At 44.2% G+C, this 22,144-nt stretch overlaps 1 protein-coding gene across 4 annotated transcripts in view; it reads right to left on the bottom strand.

Annotated features, from left to right (window-relative positions):
- EVA1A (eva-1 homolog A, regulator of programmed cell death) overlaps nt 1–22,144 on the bottom strand; it is a 224,367-nt gene that overhangs the window by 5,532 nt on the left and 196,691 nt on the right. For 3 of the 4 annotated variants that reach the window (XM_040597727.1, XM_040597729.1, XM_040597728.1), the window contains 2 exons: nt 7,471–7,635; nt 3,299–3,469 (listed from right to left, as the gene is read on the bottom strand). In XM_040597727.1, the coding sequence (XP_040453661.1) occupies nt 3,299–3,469; nt 7,471–7,635 (336 nt within the window). Of the gene's footprint in view, nt 1–3,298; nt 3,473–7,470; nt 7,636–22,144 lie in introns of all 4 variants that reach the window. The other variant, XM_040597726.1, reaches the window with a different exon arrangement.

Genomic DNA, 22,144 nt, shown 5'->3' with positions numbered 1-22,144 from the left:
GATCAGCTGATAAATTCACTTCTCATTGATAACGTTCAGTTTTTCTCCCTCTTTCCAAAGAAATGTTGTTTTCAAGGCTCTGGAAGCTGGCAGAAGACTAACACTTAACTGGCTTTGATACTCCTAACCATGATGATAGCCACAAACAGATTCAACAGTGAAAACCGAGACTCCTGCAAGAAGGCTTTGCTTCCTGCTGTGCTGTGATTTTTCACTCCTCAGTTGTCAATAGGAACATTCCCAACTTTTATATGGGAACATGAGTCAAAAAGATGGTGGAAATGAGCACAGAGTCATTCGCTAATATTGGCACTTCACCCCTTTGTGCACTGCAAGACTCTGCAGGTGCAAGTGACCGAGACTGCAGATTTTCACCTGCGGTTGCCTGCCCACACCTGCCATTTTGTGCAGAAAATGTGAACACCGCTGAGCACAGGTGGGATCCCACTGATCTGTGGATGCTCTCCCCGGGTTAAGAGACACTCCACTGCGAGGAGGCAGGAAAAGTAGTAGAGTGGATCATCCTTTCAAGCACGCACTTTACCCACGAAACAGCAAGGGCCCGTAGCTTCTTTTTCCCAGAGTGGGTCTGAGGATACACACCACCCCCTGCCCCAACAGAAAAAACACCTTTATATGTTGCTCCTGCCTATTTACAATTTTCTCTTGCGAAGTCCTGTTTTGAGCCAACTCACCAGCACAGGGAAGCCCTGAATACAGCACTTTCAGTCTGCAGAGTTTACCTGAGAGAGGGTTTTAGTGTCATGAAACAGAGCAGTTCTTGCACTAATGTTTCTCTTTGGCACCAAGGCTGTGGTCAGGAGTGTTGGGAAGATGAGTGAACCAGAACCAGCCCTCCCTGGCCGCTCCATACCCTGCCTCTCCTGAGCCACTATAACGGCTCCTCTATAGACATCAACAGCTGCTGTGGCTTAAGCTGCCTTCAGGGTCCCAAACTCAGAAGAGCACAAAAATTTCCAACTGTTCTGCTGCTCAAATTCTGCAGTATGAAGAGGGATGTGCAGTGCTCTAGTTTTATGCAAATTATATTTGTGCCCTGTGACACAGTTTGTCTTTGTACTCACAATCTAAAACCTCTCCATATTCACATATAACAAAATAAATCATGCCAAATCCATCCTTTCTGCTAAAAGCAGAGGGGTAAATTACATGTAACAGATAAAGATGGTTTAGGGCATCTGCTGCTTCAATCCATGGGGCAGCTATCAACTATTTTTGTAATAAATAACAAACTGAACATATATATCATTGAGATGATACATGAAATCCATCTAACAGACATGGTTAAGTATACTGGAAAACATGAACTCATCACTGGAAACCAGAGTCATGAGGTCTGAGTTTTACCTGTTTGACACCCAGTGGATATGAATGCATTACAAGACCACATCATGAAAGGGCTAGCAAATTGCACAGCAACAAGACAGTCAAAGCCATCCTTATTTATTATTTGTGCTACAGTAAAATCTAGAGGCTCCTACCAAGACTGACACCTTGTGAAGGGGATGAATTGAGGCCTTGTGCCCTACAAAACGAAGGCAGGGTCAAAGAGTTCTGCTGTGGTCAATGGAAGCTAAGTCTCTGGGGCAGCAGCAGCAGCCCTGAATCATAGTCCCAACTATCCCTGACCACAAATCCTAAGACCTTCTGCTGCCCATGCCCATTACAGTTCAGATGGGGAAAATAATATTAACAGCATTCTATTTTACAGTAAGGTTGAGAATGCAGGTATTCTCATGACAAAAAAAAAAAAAAAGGCAACTGTAAGTAAGGGGAGGGGAGAGAAGTTTGATAGACAGAAGGCTCCTTTTTTTTTTTTTTCTTTCCTTAGAGAAGCCCAGCAAGAAACAATATATCCTACTCAGCTATCTTGTGAAGAACGCTACTAATTCCACTTAAGCTGCCTGCTTCTTAAAGGTCACAAAAAGATGGATCCTGATACTACCACTAGATATGTAGAAGGGAAAAACTTTGCATTCACCACTCATGGTCCTTTTAGAGGGACCCTCCACTAAATGTGCAGATATACTCAGTGATTCCAAAACGCAAAGCCCGAGTTAGTTGTTTCAAATCCAAATACTTGCCTGTAGCAGTGTGGTGCTATCTTCGTAAGAGCAAGAGCACAGCACTGACAATGCATTAGTATTTAATGAATTAGCAAGACTAAATGGCACACAGACATGAAAAATTAGCTCATAGATATTGGAGGTTTAGTTATATAGACCCCAGTGCTCCAGAATAGCATAACTGCATTACAGTGGTGCCAGCAGACTGGCCACAGTACACAGAATTATTAACAGCATGTAGTAAAAAAGCAACATATTAATATTACTAGCAAGGTAATATTGCCTGGTAATAAGCATTGCAGGGTAATAAGGATACGAACCTTCTATTAACCAAATGGAGAACACCCATAAGAAAAAAGTGACCACAAACAGTATGTCCTCCTCAGGAAGCTAGCTACACAGAAACCAGGGCCCTCCTGGAAAAAGCAGCAGAGACTGCCCTAAAACATGCTGAATTAGTGCATCTGATGCTATTCAGCCAGTGCTCCTCCTTTTTTAAAGTTAGGTCTTCCAACTGTCTAGGCAATGCCTACTGCTGACAAGGTACCTCATGCAGTTGTGGGATGGGAAATATTTGTACTATATCACCTGCCTCTACTGTACTTTTTGCTGTCAACAGTATTGACCCGAAGCACTCAGTAAGGCACACAATCTTTATTTCAACTTTTAAAGTGAATCTTATTAGAAGACTGCTCCTCTGTTACTTGAAAGGTACATGTGGGTGAAAGATAAACTGTGATCCAAGGAAAACTTACTCTAAACTAGATTTAAATATACAATTAAGTAGACTCTCAAGTTATTTCATATTCACACTTCTACTGAAGATAAGCCAAATTCTTTTAAACAGGGTAATGATCTGAGTGCTGCTTATTTTCCAAATTACAGGACAACAAGCTTGCTGCCTTGAGCCAGGCTTTGATCTCCAGGAAAATGGAGCATTAGGAATAATACCACATGTAAGATTACATTGTATTTAACTCCAGATGAGAGCAAATCCAGTGGAAAACAGAGCACAATAAACCTTGTTATGTACTGTCTGCTAGAGCTGCCCTGGTCAGGTCCTTCAAGGGAAAATTTGCTAAGAGATGAATGAAAAATATAAACAGTTCAAAGAGGTAGATTTAGCCCTAGGTCACTGTGAAATGTAGGCTCAATTGAGGGTCCACAAAGAGCTTGTGAGAGCCCAGAGAGATGGCAGCTGCCAGACCTACCTGTGACAAAGGCATACGCTGCTAGGATGTTGCTGAGCAGTGCCATCTCTGTGCTAACGCCCACGGGCTCCATGCTGCTGCTGAGTGCCGGCGGTTGTGTCTCATCCACAGGAACCAGGGAGGGGGAGTTGTCTAGAGGGTAGAAGGTGGCCGATCTCCCTTTCTTCTTCTCTGCTTTGAAACAGAAAGGGAATGAGGAACGAGGCACGTGCCCCAGCCTTACCCTGCCCTATCCCCATCAGGTCAGCATCTGCCTTCACCTGGAGCTGCTCAACAGCAAGGCACCCAAATGTGCCCCTCTTTGGGGGGCAACTAAACCTTCTCAGGTAGCTTCGGCTGAGCACATAACCTGTCTGCACCTAGACAGCATCTTCTCTCCCCCGTCTCCTGCTCTTTCATGTCACCACTTAGACACACCCACCTATGCTACAGCAAATATATAATCAGGTTTCTTTTCTCTTATGTAAATCAAAGGAGCCTTTATCAACAGCGAGTTCAGCTAAGCTTGTAATAAGGACTGGAAAACACAGGCAGAGCTGGCAACCCTCTGCCAGTGTCACACTGTAGTGATCCATCCACACCTGGCAAACAGACGTGCTTTCTCTCCAGCCTTTGCAGGGAAGGGCAGACCTGAGTTTATGACTTCCTTCAGAAGCCCGTTCGTATTGTGTTTCACCCAGAAACCATTTCCCCTTTGGAGAGGTGAGTGAACATGGGTTAATGATTTGATTTTATTTGTTGAAGACTGGAGCTAAGGAGGCAGCTAATTCCAGGAGGCTCAAAGAGACCCTTTCAGACCTTATCAGCTCGCTGCTGAATGCTCCCCCGCACCTTGATCTGCAGGCAGAGACCCCCACTAGTCACAAAACACTAATTGTTTTAAACACATGAAAAAGTCAGTGCACAGGATCCAGCTCCATCATCCATGTGATTGTTTAACTGTAGCTATTACATTTTTTCAGGTTCCCTTCCCTGGGCATCTGGTTCTGGCCAAAAGCAAGCATTGCACTGCAAAATCACAGACTTGCACCTGGCTTCCTCGTATCCACAGGTATTAAATGCAGGAAACTGTCAGGTCCAGCTCTGATGATGCCACCAGTGCCATGTAAGCAAAGGCACCCTGACAGCAGCCATGACACAAGATGGTCTGTGTTTACCGGCTGCCTGATCCGTCTCCTTTCCCTACAAACCCCGCAGCATGAGACGTCACGTTCAGCTTCGCACTGCGCGTGCCAGAAAGCGGCTCAGCCCAGGGAAGCAGGAACAGGAACTGAGGGGTGTCAAAGGGAACAGGTAATACTGGATGGAGAGGGACTGAGTGCACGAATGTGCGTGCAGGGATGCCAGCTCCTAATGTGCCTCGGAGGAGAAGCAGCGGTGATGGATGTCCAGGTGTTGCTGTAAGGGAGCAGCCCCAAGGAATACAGGCACAGTTGTACCTCTGCCACTGAAAAGCTGCATGGCCTTGGGAAAGCCACACGTTAACAGCTACCAGGGTGTTAATGACTGGCTGACTGGCCCTGAAGCGTAGTTTTTAAACATAGGTGCCTGGGTGGCAGATCCCAAGAACCTCTTGCTTTAGGAGAACAGAAACCATGGAAGATCAGTTGTACAAAGGGAGGCACTGGCACACGGAGAGCCAAGGGCACTTTCAGCAGGAAAACAATAGTAAAGTTTTAGAAAATCTTTTAAGGCAGATGTAGGCACCAGCGTGCCCTCTAATCATTCCTTTCATCTCCCTGATAAATCTATGTCTGTACAAGCAGTTGGATTTTTCTTTACCACTGTTCCTGCAAAGAAATCCATGGAAGGAGGGTAATTTTTTTCATTTCTAAAAACTGAACCTAAAAATCAGATACTTCAGAGCACCTCAAGTAGCACTATGCATCTAAACTGAGGCAACTGAATCCTGCTGTTAGTTGACAGATCCCAGAGAGTCCTTCAGCTCTGCCCCTAGCAGACACTTACAGCTTGATGCATTTCCTCATATGCAGGCCCCTAAGACACCCCAGGGTCAGGAGGACATCCATACAGAGGTGCCAGGTATGAGAAGGGATGTGGGGGAAACACTCACTCACTCTTCTAGGGCAGCATCTCAAATGACACATTTGAAGGGGCGTAACTGAATCCTGCCCGAGATGTCTACATACGGAGGTCTGCCTCTGAACTAGTTAATCTAAAATCTCTTTACAATGAAAATGAATGGCACCACCAGGATATAATCTCATATATATATATATATATATATATATATATATATATGTCATAACCATGTATCTCATCGTACAAAGGATCACTGAGTTAGGTGGCTCCAGGTTCCTGCTAGGTCTCTGAAGTTTTCTATAACTGCACTGAAGTCCAGTTAGTGTGGCTGGATACTTCATATCCTACAGAGCTGGTAGGATATGAACCTGGGGCCTCTGCGCCATGCTCTATCACGTGTCCAGTGCTGGGTTAGTGACAACCCACCTGCCCCTCACTGTCAACACATTGATGGGATCTCACTAGGACTAAGGTTTCAATTATACTTGCAGTGGGGACTTCCCTGTGCATGTGCTAGATCCACCAGGAAAGGCTCTGATGGACACCGCTTCTGCTGGGTATGGGGCAGCCCTTGTAAACCGTGCCATGCAATAGTGGTGTATTTGGGAGGAGTAAGGCGTAACCCCTTTCATGAGAGCTTTAAGAAAAATATTTTCTTTTTTTTTTTACTTCAGACTTGTCCAAAGAACAGATGCAATCAAACAAGTTTTTAAATGAGTACTCATCTGCATACACTGTACTCTGGCAAAGAGCTCCCCAAAACCACAGAACTGGTTTTGTCCTCTGCAGGATTGTACAAGCACAGACAGGAAAGACAGAAAACAACTGGAGTTATGCAGGAGGGAAAAAACAAACACAATTCCACAAAGGCCATGTGTTGCTACGCTATGTGGTTCCCTGGTCTGGTATTCATTCCAAGATCATACTAGAAGACATCCCCTTTCCTCCTTGCTGGCTTTGAAGACCTTGTCTATGCATAATCGGCTCACCTACTACTGTTTTTTTCTTCACCACCCCTTCTTAGCTGTTCTCAGTAACTCAAACTGTTTCCCTGTGACTTTACACCAAAGCTGAGCAAAATTCTTTCAGTTAGCAGTAAATTTGCCCAACACCACAGTACAAGCACAGGAGAGGTTACTCATGATGCCAGGCTGACTTCAGCAAATAGTTTTAATAAAAGAAATAAGATGGGAAGGGAGATTATAGAAATGTCCAAATACTTCCTTCCGCTAGTTTTGAAACATTCTTTCAGCTTTTAATTTCAAAATGCCATCTTTGTGTGAAAAGTGGTGCACGTTTTAAAAATTAATGAAAAAAATGTGAAACCTAAACAAAAAGTGTCAAATGTTTAGAATGAATAAGAATGAGTTCAGAATATTATTTTTTTCTTGCTTGAAAGAATCACCATGATCACAAAATTTATTTTGGGCTAACTCAAAATTCTTTTCCCTGACAATTTTTCAGTAAGGCCTCCAAAGTGACAAATCTGTTATTTCCAACTCTTAATTATCTGTGGATTAACTATCCAAGTTGTGGATTAACTTTGCCAGGACTGCAGAAAGAGACAAGGTAGCTCTGCCCATACTTAACCCAGAGCTGAATCTCTGGGAGCACAGACCAGGAATTTCAGAAGTAATGTCATGTATCAACTCCTGTACGTTGGGAAACACAATGCAAAAACACTGCCTAGCCCCATAGATGCTCACCTGTGCTTTTCCTTTATTCATACAACATCCCTTCCTCCTACTCACCTATTCCTGTAGATAGCTAAGATTTTACTTCATTCATATCTCTTGACTTTGCAGTTTATGCATTTAGCATCATATTTCAAAGCTGAGCTGAAAACAACTTTATCTCCTGTGAGGCAGATCTACTATCTCTGCCCTAGTTTTTTCTTTGCCACTGCAAAGTATTTCTGTGATGAGTTTTGACATGCATGGCCGTGACTGTTATTTCAAGAAACCCAGTGTGACTAGTTCCATCACTGGTGACGCCTTGAAGCTTCTCTTTCTGACTGTGACACAGATGGGGTTTGAGAACAATATAGAAACCCAGATAAGGGGAGAGAGAAGGGAATAGTTACCACAGCACAGTTAGGTTTGGGACAACATCGCATCAGTCATAGCTACCTGGGAGAGCTCGCCCTATGTTGGAAGGAGAGACATTAGTAAAGAACACGCCGTCCCCTATAACATTGGGTTCAAACAGTCTTGGCCGCAGTGGAAAATGTGGCTTCTGAAATCCTTGGTAATTCGTTGGTCTTGGCTGGGTTTCATGCAGAAGCTTCTTGGGAACTGAAAGAGAGGAGTAAGAAGAGCACAGTGTTAGAGTGAGTTATTTCAGCTGGTCAGAATGAGAATTATCACATTATGCTACGTGATCATATGTGATCAGCTCAGCTGATACTTAATTATACCATGTGCAGACCAAACAGACACTCATTTACTGCTATGATGAATGCTCTCCAAATGCCAGCACAGAGACATTCAATGAGAGAACGCTGGGAACTATAAAGTGATTAAGATATTGTTTATTTACAATTAAGCTTTGAGACTAGACTGAGGATCAGATTCAGACATCTTATTTAGACACCCATCTTAGAAATTAAAATGCCTAGTAAGCCAGGCTCTGACCTCAGCCCTAAGCTTCAGAGTACTCCAGCCAGACACCTCGGTTCCTACCATGCTAGTGGGCTGGGCAGGACGCCCCATACCAACGGGGGCTATAGGGTATGCCTGAATCCCTGCCTCTCTCCAGCCATCAAGTTGCTGGCTCAAAACTGCACATCAGAAGTTTCTGTCCACTCCAGACCCACAAAGCCAGCCTCTGGAGGGTGCTCTTCACGTGAAATCATAAACCTTGAATCTCCCCCACAGAAGTAAGAAACCTCACCTGTAAGAATCCCTCCCCACTCCCCAGATCCAAAATACACTGTTCCCCATGGGGCTTTAGGTTTTAAATAAGCTGGGAAGGCCTGTTCTCAATTCCCACCATCCTGAGAAGGAAGGTGGAGACTCAGCCAACTCCTACCGCTCTCCACATTTGGTCAGCCACAGCGTTAGCAATACACAGGCAAGATAGGTTAACATGTGACAGTTTTGTCAAAACATCTATGGTTTCTTCCTCGGACAAAAGCATGCCATAATAAGGAGAGTATTTTCTCCTCCTTGATGTTGCAAGGCTGGCTTTTCAGCTGTACATCCAGGTAAAGAAATCAAAGTCAGTGTAGCTACCTCAGTGCACACCCACTGAAGGTGAACCCACACAGTAAATTCACTAACTTGCCCTGTAGGGACAAAGCAGCATGTCATTTATGGAGCTGAACCAGTTCTCTGCCTCAGCCACCGCCAACACCTAAGGCTATTTCAGAGCAAAGTGCTTTTCCATACAGAGAGAAGAAACACATATACAGGGTGTTCTGCTCAAAAATTAGAGGAACAGAGTGATGAAAGGCAAAAATAAAGAAATCAAAATTTCCAGAGGAGAAAGATGTATTTTCCCCATCAGTGTCTGTGTACTAACATACACATTAAAAGCACCGTTTTGTCCCTGCAGACAACCAAGACTTCAGAGTGTTAAAGACACGGGCTGTTGAGAACTAGGCACAAGTTCACTAGACCCAAAGAAACCCCAGGATAAGATTTCTGGGATACTCAGCTCTTTCTCTGAGTCTAACGGCAACTACTTCTCTCATCCCAAGCAGGCTGCCACCTCCTAGAGCCTCAGCTTCCCCACTGCTCCACTGCCAACTGTCTATCTCTCATCTCCACTCTTCACAGGGGCATAAAGAAGCGTAATTAAAAATGCAAAACACTTCGAGATCCTCGGCACAAGCTTGAAGGAGGACTTGGAAAGTGTGCAACTCTGGAACAGAAAGGAAATTCCTGCCTGCCCCCACAGCTAATCAGCTGCCAAGCTGGAGCATGAGATTTAATCACGCCCATGAAATTTGCCTGCATAACTACAAATATTAGTGGTGGGGGAAGCAATCCAACCACCTTGTTTACATTGTGTTCAACTTACTGTCTTGCTGAGGCAAAGAAAATTGTAACTATATTTACTGACTGACCTCCTATATTAGGCTGCCAAGATATCAGCACTGAAGTTCTTGCATTATTAGTAGAGTCATGCTAGGTCAGGAAACAGACATAAAACCCCATGGCTTTTGAATATCAAAGAGCTGGCACTGCAGTTTCTAGTGAAACCTGAATTGGCAACTGTCCTCTGATAGGAAGGCAGCAAAAGAAACCCTTCCCCTGTTAGGAACTAGACAGAAGCAAGCAGGATACCTGTGCCAGGGAAATATCAGAAAGTCTGGGAAGGAGGCGGGTAGAAGAGAGATTATCCTGCAAACCACACAGCCGAGGAGAACTGCAGTTCTGGGTGCCAAATCTGAGGCACCCAAAGGGACCCGATATTCAGAGAGCATAGGGCTCAGCACCCTCCAAAAATAAACACCCCTTTCGCTGTATCTCAGGCTGAGGACCTGAAAAGCATTTAAAAGACACAACTCAGTTTTCCCTTACACACTTTTCAGCCAGACTGCATCCCAATAACCTGCTAATATGCATCCAGTGGAGAAAAAGAAGCAAACGGAACACCAAGACAATTTTTAGCAGATTTTGACTAGTCCAATATTTCAGACTGACTCTTCTTCATAAACGTCTCCTTTCACCTCTCAGTATTCACAACCATCTGTAGGGCACAACACAGGCTGGGTGGACCTGCATCTTTCTTTGAAAAGGTGACACCACCAAACACCTAAGCATTGCAGCCAAGTGTGGGGGAAAGAAACACCATCTTTCCCTAAGCACACCCAGGGAACTGAGCTATGGCTTTTCCACCTTTGCATCTGTGCCACCACTGCTATGAATGCTACCTACAAGACCAAGAGAGGAGTCAGTGTAAAGCAAAAGGCTGCTAAATCAGTCACAGACTGGTCAACAGCATCCCAAGGAAGAGCAGAGGTGAAGTATTCAGAGGGAAGCATTCATAGAGACCATTTGTTGTCACAACACCTTAATGGGGTACGGTGATGCTGCTATCCCTTTGGGATGGCTGAGGAAGAAAGATGACTACCGAGCAGGCATCTGGTGCCTAAAACCAAAGGTGAGTATGTAAAGAGATTCCCCAAAGCAGGCATGTGTTTAATGCCTGTGATTAGCATGCACATTTGTACTTTCAAAGTGGTCTTGTCAAAGAGGTGCTTGTCTTCAGCCACTAAACCCCTTTAAAACCCTGGAAGCAACTTGGTGCAACACAGGATGCCTACAACACATGAACCTGGGACTCTTCCATTTCAAGGGGACATTCTTCTCTGTGGACTCCACAAACATCTTAAGGACAATTTTCCGGGAAAGGCCTATCCTGGTGAAGAGTAGATAGAGTGACAGCATGCAGCAAATCTGTTCTTTTTCTAGTTGATACAACACTAAACCAACACGCAGGTTAGATAGCTTGATTTAGAAAGACAGTAAAATGGAAAGGCTTTCTCAAGTGCAAACACCTCACAATTTCCAGTTAGCTTCTGTGTGGCAGCCAATTCCACATGAAAGATTAAACATCTGGTTCCTTTGAAATACCCTCCTTAAATTCTCCAGAGAGGAGTGAAACTGACACAAAGCATGGCATGAACTGAAGCAAGGTGTCAAGAAAAGTTATTTATGATTAAAACCACCAGAAGAAAGTACCTGGGTTTTTAGTCTTATCTCAGCATTAAGCACAGGCATCCTGGCAGGGAAGGGTTGGCACTTGGCCTGCTCCATTCAATCAAGCGGAGAAGGTAAAGCAACTCAGTCAGCAGAAGAAGCGATATACATGGACAAGAGGGGAAGAAACAGGTCCTTCAACCAAAGTGTTAACAGGCCTGATAGTCAGGAGCCCTGCACCTTGAAATGCACATGAGAAATGAGCTGGGGTCATCTGGAAGAGAGGAGTTGAGTTGTTCTGGGGACCTTCAGTCTCTCAGGGTGTAGCAGTCAGCACTGAGATGTGGGTATTTATCCAAATGATACAATTCTCCAATTAACTTGGGCTAGTCAGCTGAGCGGCAGAGGCAGAGGTGTACCTTTCTGGATGGCAAGTCATGCTCTGTCACCCACCCCGGGTCTAGCTTGGGCGTCCCCTCACAGACTCCCCACGAGCCAGGATTCGATCTGGAGGGCAAAGTGTCACCATCGCTGTGTTACTCCACAAAGGCACCTTACGGAAGGCAGTTCTAGGTTATAAACCTGCAAGGGAGCTCCTGGATCAGCAGGTTCATTCCTCTGCCATTACAGGCTCTCACGTCTTCATATCATCTCCCTGCATCTGTTTAAAAAGCAGTCCCAGCTCCCAGCTCCCACTGCTCATCTGTCTGAATCGACATCATGGTAGCGATAATTTATACCAGTTCCCAATCCGAGACCTGCATTACCCATTTGCAACTAATTAATGGTATCATTCTCACATCAAAACCTCACCACCACTGCCAGGCAGCTTCCCGGCTGCAGGAAGAGGGGCAAAGGAAAATCAAAACTGGAGTGTGCTCTCACTGGCAGAGCAGACCCATCAGATTCGGGTACAAGCCACCAGCAGGACAGTGTGAAAAGGCACATGCTGGTGCTGCTGACAGTATCCTTATTTGTACTTGGTGGAGACTCCTTCTGCTGGGACTTTCACACACGCTCTCTTATGCGGCCAAAAAACTGAGGGCTGATGAACAGAAAAAAGTTACTGTGCCTACAAGCAGCAAAATTCTGAATTACAGTGTTAAGAGAAGGAAAGGACCAGCCGATACCTCACCTCTTTCATCAATATAATTTGCTGTGTTTTCTACTATTTTGATCTATCCAGTTTTAAGCGCTCCAGCCCTTGAGGTTCAGCCAATTGCCGTAAGAGATTATTTTGCAGAGGACTCTTGCTCTTTCTGAGGAACTCTCTTGCAGTATGCTGCTGAGTGTTTCAGTTTAAGCACATACAGTATTCTCCTGATCAGAACATTTGACTGCTATAGCCCCCGAATTTTACAGATGGGGAATTGGCTCAGGGACAGAGTTTGAAAATGTTTAAATATCAAAATTATTTGTCCAAACTCACAAAGAGGGTCTGTGCCAAAGAGCCTTGCTCTCAAACCATCCCCTCTCTTTACTAATTTGATCATTTGGTGTTTCCTGATGCTTGCTCAGTCCTAAACATGCTTAAAGACTTCCACTCCCAGGAAGCAATTATCCTTTGACCTCCATCTTCACTGTATATACAGATCAGTCAGCTGGAGGGGAGATCAATGAAAGCTTGATCTTAAAAACATACAGACAGGACGTTTGTCATTCTCCAGTCCTCTGCTATATATTTGCTTGTGCATTTCCAGCCCACAAGGTTTACTCTGAAAGCTCAGTATGATTAAAGCAAATCTGCAGGACCTTCAGCAAATCTTCCTGTGAATGCTTGAAGCAGTGTGCAATTTGAACAAAACATGACTCCATCACCAATGAAAATTACAACCAAGCCTTTTGTCTGGGCAGGTTGGGGCCAGGAACTGTTGATGTTCAACATATTTTTAAAATAACAATTAAAAAAATCTTACTGTGAGTAAACACCCAATATAAACTACTGCAGGTTTTTAGAGGTAGTAGCTCTGAAGGATTTTCATTTGAGACTTGAAAATGCACAGCATCCTGCCAGAAATGGGATCATTCACATTTCTGAATTGTTACAAGAAAGCAATTCTTAGCACATATGTAAGGTATACGGCGCTGTCAGATTGCAGAATTAGAAGTGTTTTATGTGCTGTAAAACCTAAATTCACTAAGCAGTCAGTCAACAATGTCTATTAAAATAATGGATTTGGGCTGTGTCAGACCACAAAATATCACAATATAATCAGAGAGCAAGAAGGAAAAATCCCATACATAAGAAGACTGCACCTGGTGACAACAGTAACACCACTGTGCAGCTAGAGACACGGGGGTAGAAGATGCTAATTTGATTAACAAAAGTAAATTGAGGCACAGCTTACCACCCTGGCTTTCCCCCAAGGGTCTCGGACATGGCCAAAGAGCAAGTTGAAACTTTCCAGCTGCCTGTGCACCGCCCAGCTCAGTGCTGGATGTGCCCCTTTCAAATGAATAAAACCCCTTGTGCCACATAGCAAGAGATTTTCCTTCTTGTGACGGCGTGTGTCATGCCAGACATCCGAAGCCTACCTTCAGTTCCTGACCTGCCAGCGAGCATTCCCGCTTCACCTGACAGGGGAGCTTGTTAGTCAGACATAGGTATAATTACTTGATAGGAGACCATCAGATCCCACAGCTCTCAGAAGTCTCCATGAGCAGCTAGATGGATCTGGATATCCCTATGTAAAAAGCTGAGTGCACTGGGCATCAACTCTGTGCCTGGGCTGCAAAGCCATATTGTACCTCTGGGCATCCTATATCATATTTAGAGTAAAAGTATAGTACAGTTTATGCAGAAAGCGTGAAGTGTCCCAGGAGACGGCAGGAGATGTGAAGGGACTTTGTGCAATGGAACATAACTCTGAAAGCTGGGATTTGATCAAAAGGCTGCCATGTAAAATCTTCACTCACAAAAAATAAACCAGAGCAGAAGCTTAACAAACACAAGTAGTCAAGACCTCGGTTTCCACCTCCTTCAGTCATTTTAGAAAGAGAATCTTTTCACCCAGCATCAATATACGCTGCAACCCTGAAACCGAATGCAAAATCCCAAAGAAAGAGGGAGTTACTCAGCCTGCTGCAGGCGTGTTTTCCGTGCACGGTGGTTCCAAACCACCGATAACAAGGAAGTGACTCATACCAATTACAGTAAGTCCACTTCCAAGCACCATGCAGAAATCAAGTAAGACTGCCTGGGAAAATAGCCCTGTCATAACCAAAGCCACCTACACCACCACCACCACCCCCCGAGCCCACAGCCTGCACCATGGCCCCCCTCCCCTGCCCCTCCCTTCAGACGCTGCCCGAAGCAGAAACCCAGCTCTTCTGCTGGTGATTTTGGGCTGGTGGGAAGCGGTACAAGCTGGGATGCCTGACACAACTCATACAGACTTTCAGACCACTCTGCCAAGACTGCTCCTGGGGCAGCCCAGATGCTTCGCCCTTTACTGCATCTTCTGACAGCAGCTAACTACAGAAAGGTTGTGCAATGAGAATATAACACAGACAACCGTTTATCTTGTTTGTCCTGCACAGAAAAGGAGATGTTCATCCTTTTCTCATGCAGCTGCAATCAGAGAAGTCACCTCAGAAGAGGAAGCAATTCCAGTCCAGAAACAAAGCCCATACAACACAAATTAGCTCAGTCTCACCATTCCTCCCAGTGAAATCTCTTGCAGGTATATGGCCCTGTGATGTGAGAGGCTTTAGGAGATGAAGGAGATTTAGGAAACGGTGCCACCTCCAAGTGACACTCCACAAGGCAGAACCCAGCACAAGCACTGCTCCCTCCCAGACTCTTCCCCTCTTGCACAGGGCTGCAGAACACTTCCCCCCGATTCCTCCTATTTCTGCCCATCCAGAAATGCAACAATCTTATTAAAAGATCCAGTTCACCTAATTGGGGAACTCAACCCATGCACGCCCTGTAGGTAACTAATGAAGAAGTCCTCCTTAAGTAAGCTATGCTCCTAAGCTCCCTGTATCGTCAACAGTGAAAGGTGGGTGCCTTTGAAAGCCTCCAGGGGAGAATCTGTCTCCTTAAATTTAGGAGGCTAATTAGGGATAGTTAATGAATCATAATGTTACCTTTGGATTTATTCTCCTGAGTGTATCTGAGTTGAAATCTTATGAACTGCTTCACATCTTTTACTCAGACATTTTTCTTCTATCTTGAACTTTTCAGATCAGGATTTGAAGCTACAAACATAATTTCTATCCAATGATGCATGTGCTTGATCTATCCACAGGCAGTTTTTCTCCTGCTTTCATAGCCATGAAAGTTAGTTGTTCTTCTTTCATCATCTTAAATGTAATAACAGAACATGAAGCATCTATTGCCAGCAACTCATAAATCTCCTGCTTGATGTGGCTTTTGGTCTCCAAAGGGCACAGTGGAAAGCATCGTATGCACCAGACTGCTCCCTACTTGTTCTATTTGGAAAGAAAAATGGATCAAAAGGAAGAAAGCCTTGTAAGCGATACCTGCAGATACTAAGAGTTACTTTCATCTGGTAGATTTCAGCCTGCTCCAAATTCAGAAGAGTTCTGTGTTTACACAAGATAACACATCTTCAGGAGGATGAGACTCGAGCTGAGGCTTGTCCAAATTCCAGCGTGCTCAGCTACATCCCCCTCCATGGGATCTTCTGCCAGCCAGAGCTGTAGGACCTCTCCGGCAACCCGCCTGCTTCTAATCTCCACCAGGTCCACAGCCTATGACAGTAACTTTATACACCTGAGCAGCAAAAATGTATTTTGGGGAGCTGAGATGAGTCTAGATTAAGCCATTAACATCACCTCCAGGTGCTAGTGCTAGAAGCGTGGTGACTACTATCAGAAAGATCACTACAGGAACAAATCTGACTTGAAACTCGCATATGGAGTGAGTTCAACTCTGCTGAGTGGAGCAACTTTCCCTTTATTTACATGCTGAGCATGGTCAGAATCTGACCTTTCAATTACGTAGCCTCTATTCCAGCAGGCAACAGGGGAGAAAAAAGTCCTAATAATTATTATTATTAAGCACAAACTGACAGCACCTGGGAGAAGCTGCCAGTCTCCCAGGCTAGGAAGGCTACAGCAGGGGAGTCTGAGAGTCAATTTTGGGTTTCCTTTTTTTGCAGCACACAAGGATGTCTGAATTGGGGCCCTGGGACCTCTGCCAGTCAAGAGGAAGACACAACACAGAGGATGGCACAAAAAGGAGAGTAAGATTAATAACTAAGTCAGACACATTCTTCTAGTTTTCCCTGTTCCCCCTATTTGGACAGCATCTATCACATAGTTGCATTGGTACTTTGCAAACCAGTATACTTGTGTATGGATTTCTTAGGCATTATAGAGAATACTAGTTCTTCGGTCTCTTCAGAGAAGACTTTTATTACAGACTGTAATTTTACACAATGCTCGAAGTATCTCCACTCCACTTTGGATCAAAGCAGAATAATGCTAGATTTCAGGTTTTGACACAATTCCTATTTTTTCTCATCATGTTCAGTCATTTTAATCTGACATTTAACACTGGAAGACTTTACCATTTTAAATTACTTTTATATTACAGAACTTGTCTTGTGTCCTTGACTTATTTAGGCTATGGAGCTAGGCAGAAGGTCTTTTGTACAGCTTATCTATTTTTCAGGAAAATATGTGACACAATATGTGGCTCCCAGGAGGATGCTGACAGAGCAGTAAGCATTGTGTATTCAAGTGTGGCTGATCCAGAGCCAGGGCATTGCTCATGCGGAGAACTGCTCGCCAGCAAGGGAGGAGTTTCTGTGCTCAGGATGCCAACACATACCCAAGTGGCTGCAGCCCTGCAAGTTACCAGGAATCAGCTGAGTCACAACAACTGGTTCTGTAAAAGTCGGGGCAAAAGATGCTCCCTTAAATTTCAGTGAAAGGTATACAAGCACTGTCAGGGAACGAGGCCCTTGGAGGTCTTTCCTATTACGTACCCAAAGGCAGTGGCTGGGTTGAGTATTATGTATCACTGTGAGACACTGAATTGATAGCCAGGGCAAGGCTATCCATAATAAAGTACAGAGAAAAGGATGGAGTAAAGGGCCAGAGGCCCTGAAACACTCTGGAGCTGATGGGAAGCCATGCCAACCTTCACCAGGGACAGGAGAGGGATGGCAGGGAAGCAAGAGCCCAGGCAGGAAAGGAAGGCACCAGGGAAAGTAAGAACATTCACAGTTACACTGCACTGCCCAAATATTTGAATGAAGAGTAAGAAGCCTCATGCTTCAGCATCTGAGCCAAGAACTAGCCTGGTATGATCCAACCATTATATTCCAAGAGTTAAGAATATAATTTCTCATCTGAGACTATTGACCAAGTGAGACATTTAGGGGATTTCCTAGGCCCACCTCTGAAGCAATGTCACCCATCCTGTAGTCCACAGACTGCTGGTAACCTGTAAGGTACCAGAAAATCGATCCAGAAAAATCTTAATTCAAAGAAAACCAAAAACCAGCCTATCCATGGATGTTCCCCATGGATGATCCCTCAGTGTCTTCTGGCAGGCACAGCCAGGAGATGCTTCCCATCTGCTCTCCTTGTCTAATTAAAAATGTTTGTAATTACAGCAGTAAAACTATGCTCTGTAAAAAAAATATTTTCTTTTTATCTAAGTGCTACTTATAGGACAGTGTGTGTTAGTTCTTTATCAGTTCATCAGCATTTCCTCTCAGTAATCAAACAGCAGAGAACTAGACAAGGAGCTAGATTTTTTTCCAAAAAGATAGCAGTGCTTTGATGACACGAGCTGAGGAATGTCATCAGAAAGCAGCCAGTAACCTCTGCCATTAAAGGCAGTGACTTTGTCTGAACACATGGTTGACTTAGTGTGCCAATTCCCAGGATCCCGTGAGATGCCCAGACTGGAAACTTTGCACATGGAAAGGTTATCAATAGCACTGGAATAAAGACTAGGAGTGAACAGAATGGTATAAGGTAGCTACAGTGTTAGATGCCCTTCAGTTATATACAGATGAAGGCAGATTAATATTTACTGAATAAAAATATAATTTAGTTTGAGATCCAGAAATTGATGCGGGGATTATTGGCTCCTGTTGTTCAGGACTTGGCTTCTACAAGAAGCCAGGCTATGCTAACAAACTTGAAATCCACGGATCTATGAACGAAGCGGCAAAACTGTTTTCAATATAAATCCTATTCACATGGTCATAACCTGTGAGACATGCTCCTTTGGGGCCAAGACTTCCTGAGCACAGTGGAAAGTTTGAGGAAAAACCCTATAGATGTTTTTGAATTATGAGAGTAATTGTTTTTTCAAAGTACATTTAACTGGCAGAACCTCTCTAACATACAGTGTTAGCCTTAAATTATCTGGCTTGTAGACTGTAAAAAGTTTTTTGCACGGTTTATGTTTTCTGGGGTTTGTTGGGTTTTTTTCTGGTAGAAAAACACATAGCATGCATCATCTTGCTTCCATGCATATCCTGAGGGAGCAGTAAGGACTGCAAGTTCAAGTGTTACTACAATTGCTACTGTAACTGCCAGTTTTGGGGAATAGCAAATTATAGCCACTTTCCTGACGCCACATAAAAGCAGATACACACCGTGGGGAACAATGCCAGGGGTTTGGTTTAGCCCAGTGAGGATGTTACTGAGCACCTACCCTATGCTCTTACACAACTTGCCCTGCAGCTACTTCTACCAGCACAGTCTGGGAGCACGGGGAAACAACTGTGGGAATACGCAGTGCTGGATGCTTGTGGCAAATTTCCAGTACCAAATAATGGTGTTTTTTTTAAGAGAACACAAGGTTCTTAGAGCTAAATGTTTGTTTCTATTAGGCTTCATGAAATGTTCAGCAAGGGCAGTATTTCATACACACTAGTTCCACTCTTCACACGTGTAATTAGATTCATTTCTATGAATATCCCTAATCCCTATCTCAAATTATACCTGGATTCACACCACCTAATTGAAGGTACTTTACTGGGTTGGGAGGTGCCTAACTCATCCCCCCATCGATTATATAGATGGGCTGACTAACATCTCAGTTTAATCATTGTCATTTAAATACCTGCACTAGTGCAAGTAAGGCTTTGCAAGACTGAGATGCAAGTATGCAAGTTACATATATATATATATACATATATACACACACACATGTACGTAGTTGTAGGACGTTGCTGGGCAAAAGGCTCATCTCATTTACTCCAAAATTAACAGAGCTAAATGATCCTGAGCCAAATCCTACCCACCAATTATTCCAGGACTACCTGGGACTTCCTTGAGACCTCTCCAACAGACTGGCAGGTCTCTGACACATCCTAGCTACTCATAATGCTTGATCGAGCAGTTTGCCACCCTAGGGCAGTCATTCTGGGATGGTCTGCATCACTCCCTTTCTAGTGGCCTTTGCCAAGCACGCCCCAGTTTGGGTAGCAAGGCCCATGAACTGCCATCTCTCCTGCCTCACCTTCCAAAATGACTGAATTCAATCAGTTAAAAAGTGTAAATGGAGACGTATCTTAATCTGCCATGTGTTTAAGTGTTTCTCGTTACATATTTCCTAGGAAATGCAGTTTGCTAAGTCACAGCCAAGGGACTCACTTCATGCTGTTGAACCTCTAATTTCAGACTTCTTTTCTGGGACTCTTAGAAAAAAAAATATTTAAGACTTTAATGCATATTTAATGCATACCTTTGCTGCTAGTAACTTGAATCCAGTGCAGGTCCTTTATCTGGCATGCACTCAGTTTAAGTTGCCACTTCTTTCAAGTGGAATATAATGCTCTGCATTGCAGTATTTGTTCCCTCTACTGGATATCTTGAGCTCACCAACCCTGACATCTTATCATCAGATGAAAGGATTAACCCAACACAAAGAGGCTGTGAACATCTTTTGAACAAGTAAACCTTTAACAAACAAATTTCCAGGAGGTGGTAAGACAGGGATGGTTTACAAGACCCTGTAAACGACAAAGAAACTCATAAACCCAGTCCTTGAAAGTATTTCTATCCCATCCTGGGATAAGCCCTGTTCACACCAACAGAGAGACTGCCCATCTCTGTAAAGACACATGCTACAGGATTTAGTCGGCTCACAAATAAGGGTGGCCAGTCCTCCAAAGGAAAATGAATCCTTATTGATGTAACTGCACAGGATAAAATCTACCTCGGAACCTGCTTGGGTTATAGTGACAAGATGCTATTAATTGCTGTTCCAATAACCATCCACATTACTTAAAATCTGAAGTAATCCACCTTAATTACCTTAACTCTAATAACTGCATGGGATCATAACAGTTAGAGGAGAAAAAGAGTTGTTAACTTGTTGACTGCCAGATGCAGACAACTGATAGGAGATATATCAGATATTAAAGTATTAAAACTGACCTCAGCCTGGCAGGAGAGGGCTGTGATTCATGCCCGTGACTCCTAGGCACAGTGGGAGTACAAACAAATAACTGAACAAAGATCAAAGCACTAGCTGTTTCAGTGGAATAAGGCAGGAGAGTAATCTCTCATTTACTTTCAGGTAAAACTCCTTCCTAACATTCTCCCAGTTCACCAGGAACTTCAGCAAGTCCAATGTAGAAATCTGTTACATTGCCACCTTGTTTACACCTCTACTATCCTGTTAAGATTATTGTTGTTGCGGAGGGTGAGAACTGGCCCCCTATTCTGCTTAGTCAGAGCTTTCCATCTTTGAGTTGCTTCAGACTTTTCTCTGTGAAAAATAAAGAACCCATCTGAAAAATCTGTATTTAAAAAAGTCTTGCATGAAAGCTATTTTCTTCACCCTTGAGCAAATAATTCACTTCCAATTACATCCCAGGTAATGGAAAGCCTAAGACAGAGTTCAAAGTAAGGCACATTGTGAAAGAGGCACACTAATTAAAAACACAGTATGCAGACGAAATGTCATCTTTGTGCTTGTACAGCAGTTGGTGCTAAGAACTGCCTGCCCTATTTCCCAAGAGCAATAAAAGCTCTGGAGGCACCTAAGTACAGATTTGCAGCCAAGTTTCACAGAGCTGGAAATCAAAACTTACCATCAGGCTGGTCTCCATATAGCCAGCTGATAAAAGGAGTGAAATGGCTATGACATTATTAAAACTCGGGCACCTAATGAAACATATGAGCAGTAACTCTGATATACCACCCAGAAACAGCTTCCTAGGCGCTTTCAAGGGGAACCACAGCAGCCTGCAAAGCAGGGTCTCGCACCAGTCCTCACGCAGCTTGTGCCATCCTGTAAATCTACTGTCACAGGACTGAAAGGACAGAGGTGAGATGAATGGTCAGACTCCCAGCCGCAGTGCCCGAGACCCAGCCTGCCCGCTTCCCTGCGGGCCAAGCAGGTAATCAAGGGGTTGGTGCTGCTTGCTGTGCACAAAGATGAGGTCTACTCCCAGATTTTGTATTTCTGCTTATCATCTTCAGAGGTGGCGAGTCTTCTTCGTCAGCGGGGGCCTGATGTCATCTGGATGTTTTGTTTTGTTTACCTTCTTCTGAAAGGTCAGAGACTAAATATGCACTATCCACAGCTATCTGCAGGCAGCAAGCACCTGGCCATAGAGGAAGAGGGAGGTTGTGATCTGGAAAGGAACCCACACGTAGAGGGGATGACCCTAGCCTCGTCAGCAGACCCTGACCTTCACGCAAAGGGCACCTGAAGTGATGAGGAAGCTCAGGAAGGGAAATGCGTGTGGTCGTTCTGGAGTTCTGTTTAGACCTGTGAAGATTTTGTGATAGATAAAATAAAGTTCATCTCATCTTTGGAACCGTTACAAAGACACAAGGAGCATTAGCCTCCACTCTTACACGTAAGTAAGTAAACTGTGGTTGCTGCGATGCAAGGAAATTACTGTGACGGTACCATTCATTTGGTACAGTCTGACAACCTTTGTGCCATTAAACTCTCTTAGCATTCACAACAGGGTGGCTCCATCTAAAATGCCTGCTGGGAATCGCGTGTGACCCATGCTAACTTCTAAGCCATGTCAGGACCGTGCAACACCAAATACTATTTCCGCAACTTGGCAGGACAGTCCATTGACTTCCAGTGTCAGGAGCTCCTGGGCTTTGGCATCATTTTACTCATCAGTACAGACATACTCGGTTAAGCCCAGAGGTCAGACACAGAAGACTAAGCAGCTGTCCTAGCCTG

Source organism: Falco naumanni, chromosome 6 (genome assembly GCF_017639655.2).
Source record: "Falco naumanni isolate bFalNau1 chromosome 6, bFalNau1.pat, whole genome shotgun sequence".
Taxonomy (NCBI): Eukaryota; Metazoa; Chordata; class Aves; order Falconiformes; family Falconidae; genus Falco; species Falco naumanni.
This window is presented reverse-complemented; position numbering and strand designations above follow the sequence as displayed.